Consider the following 26412-nt stretch of genomic DNA (forward strand, 5'->3'; position numbering starts at 1 on the left):
AATCGGCATCACATTGGCCACCCTCCAATCTTCAGGTACTATGGATGATTTTAACAACAGGTTACATATTACTAACAGCAGATCAGCAATTTCTTGCTTGAGTTCTTTGAGTACTCTTGGATGTATGCCATCCGGTCCAGGTGATTTACTACTCTTTAATTTGTCAATTTGGCTCAGTACATCTTCAAGGTTCACTGATATTTCTTTCAATTCCTCCGCTTCATCACCCTTAAAAACCATTTCCGGTAGAAGCAGATCTCTTACATCTTCTTCCGTAAAGATAGAAGCAAAGAATTCATTCAGTTTCTCCGCTATGGCCTTGTCCTCCCTGAGCACCCCTTTTGCTCCTTCGTGATCTAACGGTCCCACGGATTCCCTCGCAGGCTTTCTGCTTATGATTTACCTGAAAAAGTTGTTACTGTGAGTTTTAGCCTCTGCGGGAAGGGCCCTGGTGTGTGGGAAAAATGGCCCTCACCGCTACCACAGGGCTCTTTTTCCCGCAGCTTGGTAAAAAGACCCCTTAGAAAGCACTTCAAATTGCGACTACCTGATATTATTATATTTTTGCAATGCCTATATATGCGCTTCCAATCAGCTGGTATTATGATTGTTGTGATTTGTTTGTAAGTGCCTGGATGGACACACTTTTATATTCATCCCTTCTCCCTGACACTCAATTTTCTCATTGTGACGGTATTTTGATGAGAGTTGTTTGTCTCTCACTTGTAATGTTCGTTACCATTATTAACATGTTCACAGACAAATATGTGCACTCATCGGATATTAATGTACTGCTTCTGATACAAGGGATGGATTGAGGTTCTCCATTTCTCTTATACAACACTGATGCATGTCTTCATTTATTTATTATAATTTTTAAATTATACAACAAGTAATAAATACTTGCACAGAAAGAAATTGGCTACAATTATCTTACATAGAAGAAAGAAATTTAACATATATCATTAATGTTACCAACTTATTCTAAAGTCCTCAATACAGATTCATGATGTACAGCTAGGATATACGTAATAAATAGGATAAAATATCTTAAGGATTTAGCTGTATCTTAGCTTCTTCTTGGTATCCTCTTATTTCTTCAAGAGCTATATATCTTCACCTCTCATTAATCCCTTTCGCTGCCAGAAAGGTAGAAAGCTGTGAGGGTTCAAAGAAGACAAATTTATTTGTCTGATATTTTATAATGCATTTACAGGGGTACTTCAGGGGTACCTCCCAATTGAAGTACACCTGGTCTCATCAAAAGAAATCTCTGTCTTCGTTTTTGGGTCTCTTTTGTAACATTTGGGAAGAGTCGAACTTTTAATCCAAGGAAACTTTTTTTCTCTATTTTAAAAAAATAGTCTCATTAGCCAGTTCTTGCCTGGTGTTAGAGCAACAATTGCTATCAATGTGGAAGGTGCTATTCATTATTTGTAGTTTCCAATAACTCCGAGACATCCAGAGCCGGTCTATCCTGAGATACTTGATTTTTTGAAGGTAAATAGTATATTTGTGTAAATGAGGGTATTACTACTTCAGTTACCCCTAATATCTCTTTAATGTATTTTCGAAGCATATCCCTTGGTGATATTCTAAATTGTTTAGGAACATTTAGAAACCTAATATTGTTACTTCTTGTCACATTTTCTAGGAACTCTGCTCTCCTTCTAAGTACTGTTAAATCTTTACTCATTATCTCTTGATGTTCATGTAATCTCTTAATTTCCTTTTCAAATTCTTTATGCTGGTTCTTTAAATCTTCCACCCTATTATTTGTTTCTTTTGCCTGTTGGTCTAATCTAACCATTTCTTGAGAAAGTTGTTTTCAGGGCTTTTTTTGTGGGGGTACTAAGTACCTGCACCTTTTCCATTGTCTGCTAAAATTGACCCAAGGACTCCAAGTTTTAATGAAAGCGCTCAGGCTCTACACACCAATTCTGCCTTGTCATAGGTTCTGTGACTGGTTGCAGGGGGGCTGGCTATTGTGGGGTGGATCCCTCAGTGATCATCCCACCCTTGAAGGGTGGCCTAGCATTTGAGTACCGGCACCTTTTTTGCTAGAAAAGATGCACTGGTTGTTTTATTTGTGGTTAGGGATTTCCACAAATCCACAAAGACCACAGAGAGTCCAGCGTCACTTCAGTTGTTTTTTCACAAACAGGAAAATTAAATTGTTGTACCTCTGTTCCTATAGATAATGAAGACTGCTCCTGTGTTCCTTCATTTAGCTCCCTCTGTTCTAGCAAGGTTTTTGATGTTTTCTGCTCTCTCTGGCTGCCCCGAACCTCTATGGGCCCAGTAGCCCCTGTAGATTCAATCTCCTCCTTTTCTTCTTTGTCTGCTGCATTCCGTAGCAGGCTAAGGGTTCCCTGCAGGAGTGTACTAGCTCCAGATGGTTTGGGGGGGAGTGCTCTTTCATCGGGGCTGAGCAATAGCTCCAGCCCTAAGTTCTCCGGGAGGTCTCCACTCCATCCACCCCACGGGAAGCAAGCGAGCTTCCTCCCAATGTCATAGGAACCTGGGCTCTCTGAATGCAATTTCGAATAATAAGTTGATTAGAGGAAAGACTCTGCCGAGCAGGGGCAGAGGAGGGCAGGCGGCTCCTTCTTTTCAGCATTGTCAGGTCTGGAACTCAGAAGCGTCCGATACAGACAGCAGCCATCTTGAATCTCTATCCTGATGTATATCTTCAGCACTTAAAGTCTTTTCACTTAATATAAAAGGGATCAATCATCCCATCAAACGTTTAAAAAAAATCTGGTTTATTTTAAATAGTTTTGCTACAGGAAACACACTTATCTAGTGAATCAAAAAAAAGCTTCAAAAAGATTGGGTCAAAGACTGCTTTTTCTCTCCTTCAAAGGAGAAAAAGAATAGAGTAGATATCCTCCTGGCAAAAAAATTTCAATATTCTGTTCTTTCCCATATTATTGTTGATGATGGAAGATGGATAATTCTACTTCAGATGAATATGAAAAAGTGTGCTTTTATTAATATCTATGCTCCAAATCTGGATGATCCACAATTTTGTTAATATGATATCACTATAAATAGCATTAACTAGTGTTGACTAAATTTTTATGGGCAGTGACATGAATCTTCCCTGGACATTCATTTAGACAGAAAATGCTCTGCAAGAGCTAGCAGAAAACAGCACAAAGTGGAGGAAAAAACAAATCCAAGTGACCAGCTAGACCATTAAAAGCCACCATAACTTTGAAACACCTTTTACAAGAGTGGAATCTTCTGGATTCTTGGTGTATGTTGTTCTTTGGATATGGATTTCACATTCACTCTGCACCTCATAATTCTTTTTGAAGACTGGATTATATATTTTTCTCTAAATTTAAAGCAACACTTGAACCACTGATTGAATAATTGATTCTGTCTGACCATCCTTGTATTTTGGCATATTTTGATGTCCATTCAACATCTGTGGAATCTAAATCTTGGAGATTTAATACCACTCTTTCACAGGATGAATCCTTTTGTAACAATCTAAAAGCATAGACTGAAGAATTTTTCAATATAAATGAGATGGATGGTATGGATTTTGTAATAATATGGGATTCCTTTAAGGCTTACCTTAAGAGGGGAAATATTGAAATTTTCTGTTTGTCAAAAAAAAGAAGGAAATTTCTCAGTTTGAATCTGTTATAAAGTCTCTTGAGTTACAATATCATAGTAACTCTCATTCTCATGATATATGGGTAGATATCCAAAAACTGAAATTCCAACTGAATCATTTATTGAGTAATTATGTGGGTTTATTTCTATTATCAGAACAAGCACTATATTATGCTGGAATGAACAAGACAGGTAGAACCCTTGCTAACTATCTGGCAAAATAAATCAAAAAGAGATAATCACATACATGCTATTAAAAATGGTGAACTGCTTTTAACAAAACCAGTTGAAATGTCCTCTCTCTTTTCACAGTATTATGCTGGTTTATATAAATCAAGAAAGGCTTCTACTAAAGAACAGATTAATACTTTTCTTAATAAGCTTATGAAACCTACTTTACCATCTACTGATAGCATGTCTTTAAATAAACCAATTACATTATCTGAGATTAATAAAGCCAGTGCCTCATTAAAAAAACTAGGACAGCACCTGGTGGAGACGGCTTACCTATTTCTGCCAAATTACTAAGGTTATATAATTTCTTTGTTGAAAATAAATGATGCAGTGGGTCTTTTACTGAGGCAATAATCACTGTACTTCCCAAACATGGCCGAGATCCCCTGCTTATTAAGAATTACAGACCTATTTCGCTTTCGCTATTAAGCCATGACTGTAAAATATGACGCTAAAATATTGGCAGACCTTCTTTCAAAAGTAATAACCAAACTCATTCATGCTTCATAAACTGGATTTGTTGGATACAGATTGTCTTTAGAGAATATTAGGCTTTTCTGTCATGTTTTGCAGAGGGTTCAGCATCTAAGGGAATTAGCTTGTATAGTTTCCCTGGAAAGGAAATTCTTATTTTCTGTTATGCATTGGTTCCAACTAGGGGATTACTTAATAAAACTGGTCAAAATTTTCTGTTCCAACCTACTACTCGGGTTCATGTTATTTCTACTCTTTCCATACCCTTCAATACCACTAGAGGAACTACACAAGGTTGCCCACGCTCCCCGTTATCGTTTATTTTGGCATTAGAACCTCTCTTAATAGAGGAATATTAAATATTAAATATTAAATTATTTGCATATGCAAATTATATACTACTATATATATCTTCTCTGGAACAATCTATACTGGCAGTTTTCAATTTCATTGACTCATTTGATCTTTTTCAGGGTAAACTATCAGAAGCGTAGTTAGGTGGGTCACCAGTGGAGTGGCTGCTTCCCCAAATGGACTTCCGACAGTGCCGGTGCCTATTTTTAATGCGATCTGTCTCATCTAAATTAAGCGCCAGCACCAGCAGCAGTCCTCTCTCATCCCCTCCCCCTCTGCCCTCAACCTGGCTATGCTTCTGTATACTATAAACTGGAATAAGACTGAACTTTCACCATTAAGGGGCTCATTTCTGAAACAGAAAAACATCCAAAAAGTGGCACAAAGTGGCAGATGGATTTTTTTTTGTCAAAACATCCAAATTGGTATTTTCAAAACAAATTTTTAAGGCGTTTTTCTATGCAGTTCATCTACAGTGCGTCAAAATCACTAGAGAGCATGTCATGTGTGGGATTTGGTGTTCCCAGAACTTTGACGTTTTTCTGCCATAATGGAATAAAGCAAAAGAGTCCAGGGTTAAAATCTAGATGTTTGGGCTACACCTGTTTTAACAATGACTAAGTCACAAAAAGGTGCCCCAAATGACCAATGAAGAGATTAAGACATGATCCCCCCTTACTACCCCAGTGGTCACTGACCCCCTCCCACCCCCCAAAGATGTAAAAGAAACAGTACAATCCAGGCTCTATGACAGCCTCAGATGTTATGGCCAGTCCTATTAGAGCAGGAAGCAGGTCCCTGCAGTAGCCTAGTGGTTGGTGCAGTGCCCTGTAGGGAAGGGGACCCAGGCCCATATCTAACCCTAACTGGTACAATTGTGGTGGAAAGTTGGATACAGTAGGTTTTTGGTGAGTTTTGGAGGGCTCCCCATACAATATAAGGGGGTGACAGTGAGATGTGTACTTGGGACCTTTTATGTGAAGTCTACTGCATGCCCCCTAGGGTGCCCCACAGATCTGCTGGGATGTCTGCGTGGCCAGTCTACTAAGAATGTTGGCCGTCCATATGTCCCAATGGCTTATTTTTGTGCGCTTTTCCCTTGAACTTTTTTTTTCCCCGAAAGTGGTCAGAAAAGAAAAATGCAGTCAGCACAAAACATCTACAAACATCTAGGAAATAAAGATAGATGTTTTTCTGCTTCAAAAATTGCTATGTTCCCCACTTGATTCTTGGACGTTTTCAGCAAAACATCCATAATTGGATTTAGACATCATATCTAAAATGCCCCTTTTATATCAAAGTTTAAATTTCCCAAATATTCCTCTTTGCTGGTGCAGGGAAGTTATTAAATACCTTGGTTTAACTTTTAAATCTACTGTTCAAGATACTTTTGTATGTAACTCTACATTTATTTTAAAACATCTGAAGGATATGTGTGCTAAATGGTCTCCATTATATCTTACGTGGTAGGGTAGACATGACAATATAAAAATGATATTGAATCCCCAAATTGTGTACTTGTTAAAAATGCTTCCTTATCAATTCCCAACATCTTATCCTATATAATAATTCTCACCTCCAACGTTCTATGAGTCTGGCTGCCTGTGTCCATGGCTTTCTTCACAGTTGGTCTGCTAGGCTCCGAAGCCCTGCTGTTCTGCGCATGCGTCACGTCATGTCAGCTGATCATAACCGCAACACCTACTGCTACACTAAATGTAAGCAGCGCTGTACAGCGACCCTCCACTCTCCCCTGCCCCCCTCCAATCACCCATGTCCACCGACTCTCCTCTCTCCCCTGCCCCCCTCCTGCCACCCATGTCCACCCACCCTCCTCTCTCCCCTGCCACCCATGTCCAGCGACCCTCCTCTCTTCCCTGCCCCCCTCCAGCCACCCATGTCCAGCGACTCTCCTCTTTCCCCTGCCCCCCTCCAGCCACCCATGTCCAGTGACCCTCCAATGAAACGGGCGCTAGCAAGGTTTTCTGCGGAGTATGTATGTTTGAGAGAGTGTGTGTGAGAGTGAATGTGCGAGTGTGTGTGTGAGAGAGTGAGACTGGGTGCAAGTGTGTCTGTGAGAGAGAGTGTGTGTGTGTGAGAATGAGAGTGTGTGCCAGGGGCCCCCCTCCCTCCCTCCTCAGTTCCGGGGTCATTCGTCCCTCCCTCCCAGTTCCGGGGTCATCCCCTCCCTCCAAGTTTCAGGGTCGTCCCCTCCCTCTCTCCCTCTGAATTTCAGGGTCGTCCCCTGCCCCCCTCCAGCCACCCATGTCCAGCCACCCTCCTTTCTCCCCTGCCCTCCCTCCAGCCACCCATGTCCAGCGATCCTCCTCTCTCCTTGCTCCCTCTCCAGCCACCCATGTCCAGCGACCCTCCCCTCTCCCCTGCCCCCCTCTCCAGTCACCCATGTCCAGCGACCCTCCTCTCCCCCTGCCCCCCCTCCAGCCACCCAGGTTGTCAAAAGAATTCTTCGGCGTGGGCAGGACAGATCCCCAGATTCTTGCCTGCCTGCTGCTGGCACTGACCCTCCCCCGCTGCCGGATCACTGTTCAAAATGGCCACTGAGATTTCCAGGGGCAGTCTCGGCGGCCATATTGAATAGCAATCCGGCAGCGGGGGAGGGTCAGCGCCTGCAGCGGGCAGGCAAAAATCTGGGGTCTGTCCTGCCCGCACCAAAGAATTCTTTTGACAACCTGGGTGGCTGGAGGGGGGGCAGGGAGAGAGGAGGGTTGCTGGACATGGGTGACTGGAGAGGGGGGCAGGGGAGAGAGGAGGGTCGCTGGACATGGGTGGCTGGAGAGGGGGGGTAAGGAGAGAGGAGGGTCGCTGCACATGGGTGGCTGCACATGGGTGGATACCACGGACCCTGAGGCAGAATGTGAAACTTGGGCCAAAGTCGGACAGTGGATGGTATTTCTCATGACTGCAAATTTCAAAAGATAAAAAAGATAAGTGATCCGTTGTTTAACAAAAAGTAGAAACAGTTCATATTTATGAATATATTTTTTTGAAAATACTGAGCAGTTGCCGTTTATTAAAAGTAGGAGGTTTTTCACTTATGATGATTTAAGGGTCCTCCCTTACGTTAGTCATCTAACGAAGGAGTGTTTCCCTTTGAATTTGAGGTTTTTCCTCCTAATGAATAAACACATTTCAGGATTATCTGAGGATATCTTGTATTGCTATATTTTCAATTTTTCATTATTAGATATCCTAGATTGCTCTTTTGTGAGACCTAATTGAGCAATAACATTTTTAATTGATGTGCAGCCCTAGTTATTATATATATATATATATATATATATATATATATTTTTTAATAGTTTTTAAGATTCTAGTTAGAGTCATTGCAAAGGTAGGAAAGATACATGCCGTCTCATTCAGGGGTTGGGCACCTACACTCCATGCTGCTGCTGCTGCTATAGGATCAGTATAAATTCCTTTTTCAGTCCTAAAATATCTGCTAATGTGCGGCCATATGATTCAGTTGAGGGGGTCCTTGCCGTACAGACAGTTGGATCTTCACACAGGCCTGATTCTGAAGGTAATAACTGGTCCCTGATGGATGGCAGTGCTTTTCTTATCCTGAAGTATTTATACTTTTTTTTTTTTTTTTTAATAATTTTTGCCATATTTGCCTGGAGGTTGATGTGTATATATACTTACTTTTCGCTTCTTTTTTCATCTCTGCCCATCTCCCTGAAGTTAACAATCCAAGTTTGGGCTATCTGTAGCAAGGCCGCTCCTCACTCAAATCTCCTCAGGGTCTAGGCGTCCTTGACTCACTTCTTCCTCCCTTCTGGCAGGAAGAAAGCTGCTGTTCTCTTGTTGTCTTGCCTATCTCTGTCAAACTGGTGCCTGGTAGCAGTGATTCACATTTTTACCTGCATGTGTGGACAGAGCCTAAGGTGGCATGGAGCTGATTGTTGGTGGATGGGTGAACCAGGGTGGTGGTAGGGGTCATGTAGATTTCCAGGAGCTCTTAGCAGCATTGTTGTGTTGGGGGTCTGAGTGGGTTTGCTATTGTGTTATGAAGAGATGTACATAATGAGATGCGCATAGCCAAAAAGATTTTGTTTGTCTTTGTTTAACATGAATTTTTCCCAATTTTCAAGCATTTTTTTGGGTTTGTTTTACCCATTCATTTAGGTGTACATTTTTGCAAAAAACTTTTAAAGCATGTATATTAATCGTATGTGTGTTAATTAATTCATAGGTATATGCCCATACAAGCATGAAACTCATCCATAATACATATTAATATCTTTATATTTTTAAAATTTAAATCGGAGGAAAAAGACCTCAGAGACCACACAAATAAATAACATTAGCTGTGTCTATTGCGATTCCAATCTCAATCATGGGTCTAAAAAACCTGATTTTGAACTAATTTTTAAATACATTTCAAAAATGAAGCAAAGTGCAGAGTGCTGTTATCATTCAAATAACTAGAATCAGTGGCGTTCCTAGGGGGGCTGACATCCGGGGCGGATCGCCGATGCGTCCCGCCCCCCGGGTGCAGCGCCCCCCGGAACAGCGCGACGCCCCCCCACCAGCGAACCCCCCCAATCCCCCGGCGAAAGAACCCCCTCGGGTTCACGCCGCTGGGGGGGGGGGGGGTGCCGCGCGCCTGCTGGCTCTTCGTTTTCATGCTCCCTCTGCCCCGAAACAGGAAGTAACCTGTTCCAGGGCAAAGGGAGCATGAAAATGAAGAGCCGACAGGTGTGCGGCACCTCCCCAGCGGCGTGCACCCGGGGCCCCCACCCCCCCCCGGGGTACGCCACTGACTAGAACATCCAAAAAAGATTCCTTATAAATTATAACTTAATATTTTTTGAGGACCATCAGAATAGCGGGTGAAACCAATATCACGAGTGTGAGGCAGAACACTCATACACCTCATTTAAAATCCTCATCAGTCCATTTTATACTATCATAAAAAGTTCAACTCTTTATTTTCAAATATTCCACTTTTTCTCAACAAACGTTTTCAATATATCTCAATAAATTTTCAATTCTTCTCTTATACATAAAACTGAAGTAGGCAAGTACTTTCTTACATGCGTTAGGCTAGAAGTTACACTTCTAAATCTTTTTTTCCTGCTTCCGCTTCTACCAGTCAGAATTCAAAGGAGTTGCTCTCATATCCATAGATCCGCTATAGCAGGGAGGTGTATGAGTATTCTGCCTCACACTCGTGATATTGGTTTCACCTGCTATTCTGATGGTCCACAAAAAATATTAAGTTATAATTTATAAGGAACCTTTTCTGGATGTTCTAGTTATTAGTTGGTTACCTTACACAGATTTTTGCGACTACTTATTGATTTTCGATCATTGAAATAACAATATTTCATCATTGCAGAAAAATTTATGTTAGAGTCAGCACAACACCCAGTGGGACCCATTTCACCATTAATCTTGGCTTCATATGTAGTCTCTTACTGTGTGGGCTAAATGACAACAATTATTCGAATCTGCAACAAAAAATATACACTAAAGGGCCCCTTTACAAAAGGGTCATAGGAGTAGTGCCAGCTTGGCGTGTGGTGATTCAGCCCTACCTCTGGGTTCCTAAGGGAGCCTGGCGATAGTTCAGACTCCTGCCACATGCCAATTCCTGCACTAGAAAAATATTTTTTATTATTCTAGTGCTGGGAGTGTGCCTGGTGATAATCAGGCAATGCTGCGTACTGCCCAGTTGCTGCTGGGCTACCACTGGAGCCCCTACTGCCTCTTAAACAGGAGGTGGTAAGGGCTCCCCCAGGAAATGGTCACGCAGCAAGTGTTTAACTTATCACATGGCCATTTTCTTCCTTAAAAGAGAAAACGTTTTTTACTGGTGGTGGTAAAAAGGGGGACTTGGCGTCTGGCAAACCCATGTGCCGACACCACTGCAGGGCCCCTCTTATCGCCATTTGGTAAAAGGATCCCTAACTGAATTGTGGTAAATCTTTATATAATTCATGTCTTACTTTCATTACAAAGTGCACTCAGTTCTCAATGAACTGCAACCTGTCATGGCGCTGCTCTCTCTAATAAACACCGGCGCATGCACATTGAATATATAGCAGTGTTTAGAAATTACCACAGAACCCCTTCACTATATTAGGTTCATTGTAAACTGTTTTATGTCATTGTGCTGCTCTAACAAACGCCGGCGCATGCACATTAAATATGTAACAATGTTTTACTAATGCCACTCACAGGGATTCCTCAATAAAAATTACCACAGAACCCCTTTACTCTCATATGATATCCTGGATTAAAAATAAAAACAGAGTCAAACAGAAAAACAAAATCAAAGAAATATATTCCACTCAGTATGATCATTGAGTCCATAAGGCTTTAAAGTGTTGCGTCTATTAATCCAACAGGACTCTCTTTGCTGTAGTCTTTTTAAACGATCACCTTCCCTTTTCCATATCTATCACAAAACACTGCAAGCTTTTGAAAATGTAGGACTGAAAGTTCATTGCTCTTTATTTTTTTTTTTTCAAATTATGTTTGGTTATTCTTGTCTTAAGATTTCTTGAAGTCATGCCTACATACAATCTGGGACAAGAACATTGATGATGTAAATAATATATTCAGTCCTTCAGTTTATAAAATGTCTCAAAGAATATTTATTTATTTTCATAAAACTTGATATAGCACTGTGGCCTAAACAAACAGGCATAAAGTTTATAAAGATGGAAAATCTAAAAATGATAAACGATATACATAAAATACATACAATAAAAACAGGGTTAAAAAAAAGAGGAAAGGGCAAAGAATGAAGACCGAAGAACTACATCAATTTGAGGCTTGAAAGATCAGAGTTAAAATAAGACCCAGAATTTTGACAGTGCTTTTAAAGGGAAGAGAAAGATCACCTAATGATGGGCGAGAAATGTGCAAATCATGGAAATACTGAAAAAGAAAAGATTCACATTTCGCTTCGTTCAAGAAGAGAAGACTGGCCTTAAGCCATCGAGATACCAGAGACAAATAAGAATTAAGCTGAGAGACTGAAGCCAGGCTGGAAATTCTGCAGACGACTTGAATGTCATCTGCATAACAAAAAGGTTTGCATCCGTTATCTTGAATTATTGTGAGTAAAGGTGAGAGGAATATATTAAAAAGAGCTGGTGAAAGTACAGAACCCTGGGAAGCTCCTGGAGGTAGAGGAAATGAAGAAGTATGGTTGAAAGAAAGCTGGTAAGTACAATTAGAGAGATAGCTAGTGAACCATATAAGAACTGTCCCTGAAATTCCAGCTAAAGCCAAGCAGCGAAGCAAAAGTGTATGATCAACCAGATCAAAAGCAGAAGACAGATCGAGTGAAACTATAATGACGGAGCAATGGTGATCGTGAGACGAGCGGATGAAATCATGTAATGCTACTAACAGGGTTTCTGTACTGTGGTGATAACGAAAACCAGATTGAAATGGATGCAGGACATTACTGCTTTCCATGGACTGGAGTAATTGGTCATGAATTAATTTTTCTATGGCTTTAGCCAAGAATGGAAGATTAGAAATTGCATGAAAACTGGTGTGTGACAGCAAGTCTAAATGAGTTTTTTTCAGAAGAGGGCATACCAGAGCATGTTTCCCGATAGAAGGGACGGAACCTATGGCAAGTGATGATGATATAAGAGGCAGAATTAGGGGAACAAGTTTGTGAGAAAGATGTTTCATCAACAAGGCTGGCAAAGAATCAAGGGATGATGCTGAAGGATGAAGGGAGACAAGGACTTTAGTGAGGGATGTGACTGTAGGTAAATTAAAAGAAGACCAAACTGAAGATGGGCATGCCGGTAGAGGAGAGAGGGGGTTGGAAAAAGGAGAGGAAGGGATAGAAACAAGGGAATCTGAAGCAGTCAGGGGAAGAAATGGCTAATAAAGGGTCAAGACTCGTACGAAGGGAATTTGTTTTGCTGTTTGTTCCATGCCGCAGCCAGGGTGTCTGAAGGAACAATTGTGGGATCATAGTCTGGGTGTACTGTTGTTGCTGGTGAGATTGAATTCATGATTTTAAAAAGTGTGTGCGGTCGATTGAGGGTGTGAGTGATTTGTTTACCAAAATAATCAGCCTTATCTTTACGCAAAGTGAGACAGTATTCCTTATAGTGACAGTGAAACACCACACGGTCCTTACTCAGGCGAGATTCACGCCATTTTCTGTCCCAAAAAAGGACCCAAGAACATAGAATATAAGAGTAGCCATACTGGGTCAGACCAATGGTCCATCTAGCCCACTATCCTGTTTCCAACAGTGGCTAAGCCAGGCCACAAGTACCTGGCAGAACCCAAATTGTGGCGACATTCCATGCTACCAATCCCAGGGCAAGCAGTTGCTTCCCCTTGGCTGTCTCAATAGATGACTTATGATAATATCAGCTATTAGAGGAGATTTATAACAAAGTGAATGTATATTATGAAGACCCACCTTCAAGGAGTGAAGGGGAAGTGGAGAAACACCTGTCAAATTAGGTATACAACTGAGAAGAGGTACCAGAGTCCTAATAGCTGGATATGACCTCCATCTGGGTTCGGGACGAGAGTGCAGTAGAACAGGAATAAAAGAAGCAGAGGGAGGAATGACAGAAACGGACATTATAGTGTCTTGGAAACAGAAAACAGAGGACTAGTTGTCTGAAAAGAAAAAGAGAAAAGAAAGGGTTACCACGAAGGAGCACACAAGGAGGGGAAACAGCAGGGGAGAAACTGAGGGCCTGAAAACTTGCCCAGAAACTCTGAAAATAAAAAACAAAGAGAAACATGAGGGACAGTGCCAAATGTATCAGAGAAGTCAAAACATTCAAGCGCCTTGTACCAGGAGCAGTTAAATAGCGGCAGGAGGATGACATCACCTTGTTAGTGGAGGGGAAACCGAAGGCGAGAAACTGAGGGGTCCTTTTACCAAGCTGCGGGAAAAAGGGGCAATTTTTCATGTGCGCCAGGGCCCTTTTTACTGCAGTGGGTAAAAAGACCCCAGGCACACTGCACTTTGCATCACTTTGAAATGTCTTTAAAAATTAGTTCAAAATAAGAGGTTTTTTTGGACCTATGATTGAGATTGGAACCGCAATAGATACACCTAATGCTATTTGTTTGATTGTATGGTCTCTGAGGTCTTTTACCTCCATTTTAAATTTTAAAAATATAAAGATATCAATATGTATTACTGATACGTTTCATGCCTTCTGAAAGTTAGTTGTTTGGTCTTATCACATCTCTTTTGGTTATAAGTATTATGTACTGGAGTCATAGAGATGGCCACAAATATGTGGAAAATAGTATAATGAACATAAGAATAGCCATACTGGGTCAGACCAATGGTTCGTCTTACCCAGTATCCTTTTTTCAACAGTGGCCAATCCAGGTCACAAGTACCTGACAGAAACCCAAATAGTAGCAACATTCCATGTCCATAACAGACTATGGACTTTTCCTCCAGGAACTTGTCCAAACCTTTAAACCCAGATACGCTAACAGCTGTTACCACATCCTCCAGCAATAAGTTCCAGGGCTCAACTCTGGAACAGTTGATAATCTATTAAATGTTCTGTTACAGTTTAATATTCCTTCTTCACCAGAGTCCAATTTAGCAGCATGGGATGAAGTGACAAATCCTAATAAAATATAAAGCTATTATTAATACTAAAATCAACAGTGCAATTTTAATAGACTATTGAAAAGCTGAAAGAATTCCTCATGGGTTGAGACTATTGAAAGAGCCTCAAAACTTTAAGGATGATTCTGAATTTTTATACAGATGGAACAAAATTCTCAATAAATGATCCCTTGATTTCATGCTTAGTATTATAGAAAAAAGTCGATCAATAATTAATGTTGATAAGGAAAAGCTGGATATGGAGTTGAAAAAAACTTAGGGAGGGCCCTGTTTACTTAGCATGCTAATGCTAGTGACACCCATATATTCCTATGGGTGTCTCTATCATTAGCGTGCACTAATTTTGAGCACACGCTAAAAGTACTAGCATTCCTATAGTGCGGCTTAATAAACAGGGCCTTTAAAGACAATAGTTTGGAAGAATTTGAAAAACAACAAGCTAATTTAAATGGCATTATTGAAAAATGTAAAGAAAATTCAAAAAAGTATACAATGAAAAATTTAAGCATGATGAGGATTATCTAAATAATAGAATATATCTATTTATATATGGATGTATAAAAAGAAGAATCAAAGTTAAAAAAAATATTGTGTCATCAAGGAAACAAGTAGAAGCTGAAGTTCATCTAGTGGAAATGATTCCCAACATTTTTTTTTTTAGTGCAAAGAGGCTGGAATCCAAGATGAGGGAGAGGAGGAAGATGATGGGGAACACAAAAACCATGTCTTTTCACATGGTCACAGTAAGCGTCAAACCAGTGGTAATTAATTTATCTAAAAAACTTTAAGTCAGGAAGAAGAGCATCTGCTATTTAAAGGACTCTTCTTTGTGCCATCATCTCAATTTATGATTGATCTAGAGAGATTTTTGAGAACTTTACAATTAAAGGTGTTTTTACATGACAAAAAGCATGGATTTGAAAGAATAAATTATTAAACCAAAATTGTATTGGTCCCCACCAGGACCAATTGATCCACTTTTAAAGACCTTTAAACAACTATTTATTTGGATTTTGCTCACACCTTTTTCAGTAGTAGCTCAAGGTGAGTTGATTGATGGCTCACAATGAGTTTATACCTGAGGCAATGGAGGGTTAAGTGACTTCCCAAGGTCACAGGGAGCAGCAGTGGGATTTGAACTGGCCACCTTTTGATATCAAGACCAGTACTACTAACCACTAAGCCACTCCTAGGGCTCACTATTCAGATGACAGGTGGTTTTGCTGTCCGCTACCCGTGTTAAACCTGGATATTCAATGCTGGGCCATTTCTGGCAACTGGCATTGAGTATCCAGAGTATTTTTTAAACTGTTAACTGAGTATGCTGATATTCAACGCTAACCTGTTAACTTTTTAGTGGTTAAAGATAGGACAGCTACTATTTGACCACTAAACTTATCTGGTTAGGCACTGAATATCGGCGCCTGACTAGATAAGTCATGCGATATAGCTGGTTATGCGCTAGGTGCTAACTGGCAATATTCAGCGGAGATAACTGGTTATATTAGTGGTTGGGCACTGATATCTTATTTAACTGGTCAGCAGCCGCGTCTGGTCGGTTAAATAGCTTTGAATATCAGGGGGCTAGTTATTAAAGAGGTGAATGAATGGCAAAAGAATAAAGGTAGGGGTTATGAAAATCTTTCAAGGAACTTAAGGAGTGCCCTACAAAATTCAAAGAAAGACGGTTCTATCATCATTAAGAAAGCTGACGAAGGGTCTTGAAATTCTCATCTCAAGGACCTGATGTGGCAAAGATTATTTTTAAAAAATTAGGGGATTGTGCAATTGCATCCTGTATTTAAAGAGACCAATATCAGGATAGCGTTTTCCAAAGAGAGAAATTTAAAAGAAGTTTTGAGTCCTGCTGATTTTCAGTTTAGTAAGAGTAATATGGCAAGATCCACTTTACCAATAGGTCATTTTAAGTGTACTACATATAATAACTGTGAGATTACAATGAAAATTAAAGAGTTTCAGAATCCGTTGGATGGGAAAATATATTCTTTGAGACATATTACTAACTGTAGGACTGAATATATTATTTACATCATTCAATGTTCATGTCCCAAATTGTATGTAGGCATGACTTCAAGAAATCTTAAGGCTAGAATGACCCAACATAAATCTAATTTGAAAAGAATAAAGAGCAATGAACCTTTAGTGGAACACCGTTTGGAGTTTTCCCACACTTGCAAAAGCTTGCAGTGTTTTGTGATAGATACGGAACCAATATGGAAAAGGGGAGGTAACCGTTTAAAAAGGCTACAGCAAAGACAGTCCTGTTGATGAATATTCCTTAAATCTGAATAAAGATTTAATATTCCTTAAATCTGAACAAATTCCTTATCTGAACTTCCCCAAAATACTCTTTGCGTACAAAAGCACACAGTTAATGGAACGCACTACCTATGGCCCTGAAATCCATGGACAACCTACCCAGCTTTCGCAAATCCCTGAAGACACATCTCTTCAATAAAGCTTACAAGTAAAACCCTTCAGGATCTAAATCATTCCATACACAAATTCATCAAAAACACCTCCCATATGACACTAACTTACACAACTCATACCTCAGCTTGTTAGTGACAGTATATAAGATCATGTAATGTACATAAGAACATGTAATGACTGATTCATAACACCACTCTGTAAGCCACATTGAGCCTGAAAAAAGGTGGGATAATGTGGGGTACAAATACAATAAATAATAATAAAATAATAATAATAGTGTCAGGGCCATGGCCACGAATCACACCTTGGCTCATGTTCTGTCACCAGGGGCATCGGGGTCGGGCTCTGCTGCTTTCCCTGGGACTCCAGACTGCCTTCCTGGTGGGCAATCTGCACTGCTGGTTCCGGCACTCTTGGGTGTCCCACCGGTCATGCAGATTGAATCCCTGGTGGCACAGGCCGATGTTGGCTCTCCTAGGTGTGTGCGTGCGTGCTGAGGGCCATGATTTAATGGGCCAGTGGCAGGATATCATCAGGACAACCGATGATGACATCATGAGCTGGGGCTTTTATAAGAATTCTTGGGACTTCTATGCACTGCCTTTGCAATGGGTGTGAGTTGCTACGCTTGGTTCCTGTTCCTGCCTTTGTTTCGGTTCCATTCTTGCCTTTGCCTTGTTCCTGTTTGTGTCTCCAGTCACCTTTCTTGGATTGACTTCTTGGCTTGACCCTGGTTTGGCTCTTGATACCTCTGGACTTCCACCTGCCCTGACTTTAGCCTGCCTGACATTGCCTTGTTTGCAGCCAGCCCTGACTTCTGGCAGTATTATTTGGATTCTCCTGGTGGCTCCTCTGTACCACCTTTGATATCCGGTTCAGCTCGCCTGCTGGTGGCCTTCGTTATAGTATTCCCTACTACCTCTGCTGGTAAACATACTATGTAAGAGCTTTGGCCATCTGCAACCTGACCCCTCCCTGGACCTCATTCAGCGAAGCTTGCACCACTTCTGGGCTGCTCCCAGTCATACTTATGTTCCACAGTTCCTGCCTATCCTTCTGGAGAATCACAAGACTTGGCCAGCCTTGATCCTACCATGGGTGTGACTCGCCAGCTGCCAGTCGGGGCCTACCTAACCTTCAGGATGGTTAGGCAGCATAAACTCGGCTACAGCCCAAGGGCTTGCCCTCCTCGCTACATGACAAATAGACTCAACAATTTAAACCCTTATGGACTCAATGATCATATTGAGTGGAATATATTTATTTGATTTTATTTTTCTGCTTGACTTTGTTATTATTTTTAATCCAGGATATCATACGAGAGTGAAGGGGTTCTGTGGCAAGTTTTATTGAGGAATCCCTATGAGTGATGTTAGTAAAACATTGTTACATATTTAATATACATGCTCTGGCGTCTGTTACAGAGAGCAACGCCATGACAGATGGCAGTTCACTAAGAGCTGAATGCAATTTGTAATGAAAGAGACATGAATTACATAAAGATTTAGCACAATTAAGTTAGCATATATTTTAAGTGATATATTTTGTTGCAGATTTGATGAATTTTTGTCATTCAGCCTACACAATAAGAGACCCCTGATGAAGGCAAGATTACTGGTGGAAACAGGGTCCTGTTGGGGTGTTCAGATGTTGCTGGCTCTTTCATATGAATTTTTATGCAATGTTGAAAAGTTATTTGAATGATGACAGCACTCTGCACTTATTAAAAATTATTCAAAATCAGAGGTTTTTAGACCCATGATTGAGATTGGAACCAAAATAGACACAACTGATGTTATTTGTTTGCTTGCTGAGGTCTTTTTCCTTCATTTTAAAATTTAAAAATACATCAGTATGTATTAATGATAAGTTTCATGCCTACTTTTATGATTAGACCTATATCATCTGTGAAGAAATGTTCAAATAGGCCATTAAGCAGGGTAAATGGCTTTTGGAAAGTGTTTTATATGTACATATACATAAGGACAAAGTTTAATATTTAAAAATAAAGGGACCGATATTCAGCCCACAGAAGGCAGCCCGCTAAGTGCTGCAATGAGTGCTGACCTCAGATATTCAATGCCAGGCTGTTTCCGGCAACCAGTATTGAATATCCGGGTTTATTTTGGTTGCTAAAAGGTTAACCGGCTATGCCAACATTCAGCATTAATTGGTTAACTTTTTGATGGTCAAAGATAGGTCTGCTAGTTAAGCGGTCTATTTTGACCGCTCAACGTAGCCAGTTTGGCGCTGAATATCCATGGCCAAAATAAACCATGATTTTCAATGTTGGTTGCCAGAAATGGTCCAGCATTCAATATCTGGGGGTCAGCGCTGATAGCAGCACTTATTCGGGTTGCCTTCCGCAGGCTGAATATCGGCCCCTTTGTCTTCATTCCCAGTTCTTAAGGGCTGCCAATAGGTCAGAGATTTGTAGGCCTACTACCTCCACTGCATGCACATCTCTTGCCATTCAGAGGGCCTCTGACCTCTTGGGCAACATGCAGAGAACAGGACAGGAGAGGATTAGGCAGAAACGAGCCATAAAGATGCCAAGTTACCCAGTTCTAGGCTGGAGATTTTGGGACAGCCCTGGATTTTTGACCACCTCATCCTGGTGCATTATGGGACTGACAACACTGATTTCAATGGGCAGGATCAGACAGACACTACAAATCCCCTACTTTTTGGGATGTAAGTTCAAAACCAGAACTGTCCCAAAACCTCCAGCCTGGAACTGGGTAACTTGGCATCTTTGGAGCTATTCCCCACTGGGGAGAAGAGGGAGGTGTTGTCTAATCCACTGATAGATCAGTTTTTTCCTGGTCTGTTTCATGCCTCCTGGTGTGAGGAATATAGTGTGTGGCTTTACACAGGAAAGAACTGGTCAGTAGAATCCTGCAGCAGATTTAAAGTGAGAAAGTACAGAATGAAATAAACTTTTTATTATTATTATTATAGTCTGTAAGTCTTCCTTCTATGCAGTTGTCCACATGTCTTCCCATGTTTCTCACTTCCCTAATGGTGCTACCGCGTGGCTGGTCAGTTGTCACCCCCCTTTCTGAATACACAAGATGGTTGCAGAAGAACTTGGTTTGGTTGCTTAGCAACTACTGAAAGGTCTCACAAGCTGTTAACCGAGGCCTTATCAGCCTACTCTAGCTCATCAAGGATGGGCTCAATCAGGCTTATGAAAACCAACATTATTAGTCAATGGATGAAATAGCCTAGAACTAGCCTCAACTGACCTAGCTCAAGTTGATAGTGTTACTGATTCACTCACATCCTGGTAAACAGGACATGTGGAGGATGGTTCAGGATTTGTGGAGGCTTTGTCACTTTCTTTATGGGCCACTCCTGCCACATGGTGACTGTTATTGTCTCTAAGACACAATGCAGTTTTTCTCTTTGCCTCTCTTTCGTCCATTTTGTTGTTTCCTGCCTCCTTGCCCTACAGGAGAGACGTCTATGGGAGTCCCCTGTTCTCTGCTGCCACTGTGGTGCAGGTGACGGGGGATAGGAATTGGCTGCCCCATAAAGTATCCCTCCTCCTCATCATCAGAAGAGGAGGAGCAGGTGGAGCAAACATCACTGTCCATGGTGCAGGTCTGTGGTAGGTGTTTGGAAAGACTGGTGCTGTGCTCCTCCAGTCTCCTCATGTGGGGGCTGCCTCGCCTTCCGCCTCCGTCCCTTTTTTAACTGAGGGTGTTGGTGTCCTTGACTGCCATCCATTCTGTATTGCTGTGTCCAGTCACTAGCAGGGGGTGGCAGGTACCGTCTTTCTCCTAGACAAGCTGGTGGCTCCTTAAAACTGACCCGTGCTGGTCCACGGCCAGAGCCTTCACTTTTGGAAAGCCCATTCTCATTCAGATCTGGCCACTGATTATGCTTGAGCCGCAGGGAAGAGGAAAGGCGGGAGGAGGAAGGGCATGGTGTTGTATCTGAGACTTGCAGCTGCCGTCTCATTTCTGGCATGGATTGTCTCTGGGGTTCCCCTCGCTGAAACTGTCCGGGGAGATCATCATCTGTGTACACAGAAAATTAAAAATAACATCATGCAGTTCCACTCGTAGCTTTTTCAGAGCAAAGGCTGGTAGAGACATATATGGCGTGTGCACCAGCCTAATAACTGTAACACTGCTACCACTTTCCCACTCCTAATCCATTACACTTGCAGTACCAGCATTTATTACTCTGTGCAGATTCCAATCACTTATGCTCGCAGAACCAGTACTAGTACTGACATCACATATGCTCACATTACCCTTATCCAGTGGCATATCTAGCCTGACACCTGGAGCGGGTGGGCACAAGAACCCTGCGCCCCCCCCCCCCCCCCCCCCCGGCTTATGTTTTAAACCTTTCAGTTCTTCAGCAGCGAGCAGCAACTCATATTATGCACTGCTTGCGCCAGGCCCAAACCCTTCCCTTTGATGTGGTCCCACCTATGTGGAAACAGCAAGTTGTGTCAAAAGGAAGGCATAGGTAGAATCATGCCAGAGGGAAGGCTCTGGGGCCGGCACAAGCAGTGTGTATGAATCGCTGATCGCTGCTGGCAAAGAACTGAAGTGTTTAAAAAGTCCCTGGGAAAAGGTGTGTGTGTATGTGGGGGGAGGGGGGTTGTTGAGAGACACCTGATCGCCTGTAACAAGGAGCAATAGATGCTGGGAGTTTTCACCTGGTAGAGCTTGGGGATCCCTGCCAGTCACATCATAATACACTCCTTACTGCCCAAACTTGAAGTGCCGCTCTTGGACCACCACTGCCAGTACATCACACATGCACCCTCACATGACACAGATATAGCCAACCTGTACTCTCACTGTTAGACACACTCACTGCTTTGTGCTTTTCAGTGAACACTAACCTTGTCATGGGCTCTCGTGGGGGTGGGACTTATTCTCACCTGTTGACTGTAGGGCTTCAGGGCTGGTGGAGGTTCCTGTGGACCTTGTGTAGCGCAGCAGTGATGCTCCTCCTGAGCTGTGCTGTGGTACCACAGTCCTGCTCTGATTCTGAAGGTCTCCACCACTTCCACAGACATGAGACTCTTCATCAGAGAGCTCGCTGGAGTCATCCTTCAGGCAAGCAGGGTTTCCATTCACTGATTGCAGGGATCCGCCCCTGTCTCTCAGGTGTGTCGGGCACAGCTGCTCACCTGGCAGGGGTCTAATGGTAACACTGCTCCAGCTGCGACGAGTGGGCATGGAAAGAGGGGGAGGGGTTACAGTGCTGAAGGAGGCAGAGCGGAGGGGCCCTGGTGCTTTTGCTAGAAGTGGCTGTGTGGGAATCCTCTTGTGCCCTGCACCAGTGCGCCGGCTCTCCTGTGGGTGCGCACTCTGGAAGGCTGAGTCACAGGAATCAGATCCTGTAGGGTCTTCACCCAGGCTGCAGGCCCGTGAGCAGAAAATCTGACCCTGCTTAGGCAGGAAGGGCTTCCCCAGGAGAGGCTTTTGGCAGTGGGAGCAGCTGAAACAGCGATCTGTGGCATGCCAGTGCTGTCCCTCATATGTCATCTGCCCTTGGTCAATCCCTGAAAGAGAAGAGAAAATGAGATTCACAGAAAAGGAGAAAGACACTACTTTAAGCTAGCATAATCAACGACAGTCCATCACACCCCACAACTCAACAGCTGCAAGAAATCCAGAGGCACCAACAGGATCCTTACTTAGGGCCCGATACACAAAGTTTACCACACTTGCAACGTTTGCTTTAGACTGATTGTAGCCAGTCTAAAGCAAATGTTATTTAGCATCTAATGCACAAAGGGGTTCCGAGTCACTTTTACAGTTCGCTTTAGCAGCTACCGCTAACCCTATGAAATATATTACAAGCTCATCATTATTAACATGAGCATTCCAAGTGATGCACAGACATTACCGTGCTTTGAGTGCTTACCTTTAACATGGAACACTTAACAGCAGGTCTGGAGCTGTCATTATGGGGAGAAGTCTGCTTGCAATATACAGTGCAAATAGACTGGACCCTGATTCCCCTCTGCTCCCAAAATTTTATGGTATCCCTGGTGGGTCCAGTGGACTCCCCTCTCAAGCCTCCCCCAAACCAAAAAATCCCCAAGCCCCCCAAAACCTTTAAAACCTCCTTGATGGTCCAGTGGACCCTCTCTCGAGCCCTTCTCCCTTAACCCAAAAACATCTGTGGTGGTCTAGTGATCCCCACCTCTCCACACAACTTGAGAGCTGGAGGTAGGAGGGCATACCTACTCCCTCCTGCCTCTGGGACCACCCTTCATAAAACAGCGGTGCCCAGCCCCTGCCTGGTGTATTCTGGGATGCACTGGGTGGGGCTAAGCACCATATCTTGTATATGGTACTTACTCTCTCCCAGTGCATCCCAGGATGCACCGGGCAGGGTTTGGGTGCCACCATTTTGAGAAGGGTGGGCCCAGAGGCAGGAGGGAGTAGGCATTGCTCCTACTCTCCTGCCTCCAATTCTCAAGGTATGTGGAAGGGTAGGGGTGGGGGTCACTAGATATCCACAGAGGTTTTTGGGTTGTGGGGAAGGGGGGGCTTGAGAGGGGTCCACTGAACCATCAGGGATTTTTTTGGTTTGGGGTCAGGAGGGGATGCACTGGTCCACCAGGGGAGGTTTTAAAGGGTGTTTTTTTGGTGGGGGAGGGTTGGGCTCAGGGTCTGCTGGACCACCAGGGAGTTTTAAAGCTATGTGGGGTGTCGGTCTCCAGGGGAGCCCCCTGATGGCCAAAGGCTGCATATGCAACATGACGGGAAAAGAGAAAGAACACTGGAGGGAAGAGCACTCTATGCAACAGTCAGTAGTATCACCATGTCTCTCTCAAGATATCCCATCCCTCGACCCTTCCCTTCTACCAATATGCACTGTACTGCTGTCTTACTCCTCCCCAACATACTGAGGCATCTCCCTTCATACCAATATGCAGACCGCAGCTGTCACAGTATTCTGCATAGAGAGATTCATAGCAGTGGCAGCAGTAGGGTCGGCTCTCTCTCATGATATACCGCTGTCCTCCCAGTGTTGTCTCACACTCAAAGCAGCTGAAATGTCGCATATGCCAGTGGCGCCCTTCTGCCTCAGTGCATTCATCAGCAAAGATTATCTGAGAGGTGTGAGAAGGAGAAAACTGTGAGATGAGACTGTAAAACATTCCCAGTCTGAAGACCAAACTGTGATAACTCTTCCCCCTCCCCACCAAACAGGCAAAAGAACCAGCTTATTTCAATAACCCTTAATATGCAGTGCGAGTGCTCAGTTTATGAGTTGAAACAGTGATTCCCAAGTTTGTCCTGGGGGAACCCCAACCAGTCAGGTTTTCAAAATATCTACAATGAATATGCATGAAATAAGATTTGCATACAGTATTTCCATGGTATGCAAATCTATCTCATAAATATTCATTGTGGATATCTTGAAAACCTGACTGGCTGGGGATTTTGGGAATCACTTGGTTGGAAAGTAAGGTGCTTTCAGCAGCAGCAACTGACAGGGGATGAAACAGCTCAGGAAGACCCGGAAAACCAGGGTTCAAGTTCCACTTCTGTAGCTAACACCTCTTGTGACCTTGGGCAAGTTACTTCACCCTTCACTGATTCAGGTACAAGCTTGGACTGTAAGCCCTCTGGGTTCAGGGATATACCCAGCATACCTGACTGTAACTCACCTTGGATTTGGAAAGGCCAAAAACTACTTCCATTTGTCCATTATCAACTTCTCCTGTTCACCTCCCAGCCCCCATTTTTGGTCTTACATAGAGGTTTTTCTAGGCCTGTTTTTGACTAAGTTTATGTTTTAATTTAAACCCAGAACAACCATACTTCTCTGCAAGTGGAATGGATTCAGACCAGAAAGCAGGTTATGCTATTTGGGAGGGTCAGCAAATAAAAACACTGACTACTCAAATGGAAAAGTGGCTTCACAAGAGACCAGTCAAAGAAAATAAAATGGGTATTTAATGCAACATTCTGGGCTCGTCCAGCTCTGAACTACATATTGCATAGCTGCCTTATTTTCTTATGCATAAGGTTCATTATTCTTCTTTGGGCAGGCAAGGCATTGGTTCAGTTTGCTTGATTGCCTTGGGGGGGGGGGGGGGAATGGTAATAAAATCATATTGGTAGTGAGGGGAGGGGATGGGGTACCACGGTAACGGAGGACTGTGTGTCACTACGTTGAGAAAAACCACCAGGAGTGAGGGAAGGGGACCAACTCATCATCACTCACAACATTTGAGGGAGGGGGTGCTGCCCCCTCCTATCTTCCCCAAACTATAGCTATGACTTGAGGCTCAGTATTTTCAAAGCACTTAGACTTACAAAGTTACCTAGTAACCTATGGAACTTTGCAAGTCTAAATGCTTTGAAAATGCATCCAAATTACATAGGTGAAGTTTGTCTCCCATAGTAGCAGATGGGGGAAACTTCACTGAATATGTGCAGGGCTTGATGTCAGAATAAACTAAGGACATATGCCTGCTCATGCTTTAGTCTCTAAACCACCTCAGTCGTATATTCTCTCAGACGCTTATTCACCCCAGATCCATAGGAAACACAAGACAAATCTATAACTGGATGCCCGTAGTTATGAGCGCCTTCTGCCTGTAAGCAAGCCACTCGCTATTCTATAAAGGCACGAGTAACTGCTAGAGCACATAATTGCAAGGGGGGACATGGACGTGTTTCCCACTTACAGAATGCTATAAGTTAAATGCACTGCATGTAACACTTAGGCACACCTGTTTACACGTGGCGCGTCAATGCGGGTTTACTCCAGTATTCAATAAACGAATGTGGGTGCCCAGATGCCTTATAGGTGCTTCCTACGTTGCACTGGGGTGCCTAAAATGGGGAGTAGCCTAGTGGTTAGTGCAGTGGACCTTGATCCTGGGGAACTGAGTTCGATTCCCACTGCAGCTCCTTGTGGCTCTGGGCAAGTCACTTAACCCTCCATTGCCCCTGGTACAAAATAAGTACCTGAATATATGTAAACCGCTTTGAATGTAGTTGCAAAAACCTCAGAAAGGCGATATATCAAGTTCCATTTCCCTTTCCCTATCTGAGGTTCTACATGGAATGTTGCTACTATTGAAGATTCTAGATAGAATGTTGCTATTCCATGTAGAAGCCTGCCCTTGCAGATCAGCAAAACGGCTGCGCAGGCTTCTGTTTCTGTGAGTCTGACGTCCTGCACGTACGTGCAGGACGTCAGACTCAAAGAAACAGAAGCCTGCGCGGCCGCACTGCTGATCTGCAAGGGCAGGCTTCTACATGGAATGTTGCTAGTGGAGGAGTAGCCTAGTGGTTAGTGTAGTGGACTTTGATCCTGGGGAACTGAGTTCAATTCCCACTGCAGCTCCTTGTGACTCTGGGCAAGTCACTTAACCCTCCATTGCCCCCGGTGCAAAATAAGTACCTGAATATATGTAAACCACTTTGAATGTAGTTGCAAAAACCTCAGAAAGGCGGTATATCAAGTCCCACTTCCTTTTCCCAATACCTTAGCAAGCAGAAAGTATAAAGAATTTTCAGCATGTAAGGCAGGCATATAATTCATAAGTAAAAAACAAACAACCAACCAACCTCTTTCTCCCTATCTACATATTCTTTAATATGCCTGCTTCCCTCATAGCTGTCTTCTCCATGAAGAGACATCAT

General features: G+C 42.8%; 1 protein-coding gene across 1 annotated transcript in view; it reads right to left on the reverse strand.

Annotated features, from left to right (window-relative positions):
* Window positions 1–18836: 18836 nt before the first annotated feature.
* PRICKLE3 (prickle planar cell polarity protein 3) overlaps window positions 18837–26412 on the reverse strand; it is a 106142-nt gene continuing 98566 nt past the window's right edge. The window contains 5 exon segments of the mRNA XM_030194256.1: window positions 18837–20370; window positions 20373–20410; window positions 20413–20790; window positions 21672–22298; window positions 23675–23861. Of these exon segments, the coding sequence (XP_030050116.1) occupies window positions 20149–20370; window positions 20373–20410; window positions 20413–20790; window positions 21672–22298; window positions 23675–23861 (1452 nt within the window). The 3' untranslated portion in view covers window positions 18837–20148.

The sequence above is a fragment of the Microcaecilia unicolor genome, chromosome 2 (assembly GCF_901765095.1).
Source record: "Microcaecilia unicolor chromosome 2, aMicUni1.1, whole genome shotgun sequence".
Taxonomy (NCBI): domain Eukaryota; kingdom Metazoa; phylum Chordata; class Amphibia; order Gymnophiona; family Siphonopidae; genus Microcaecilia; species Microcaecilia unicolor.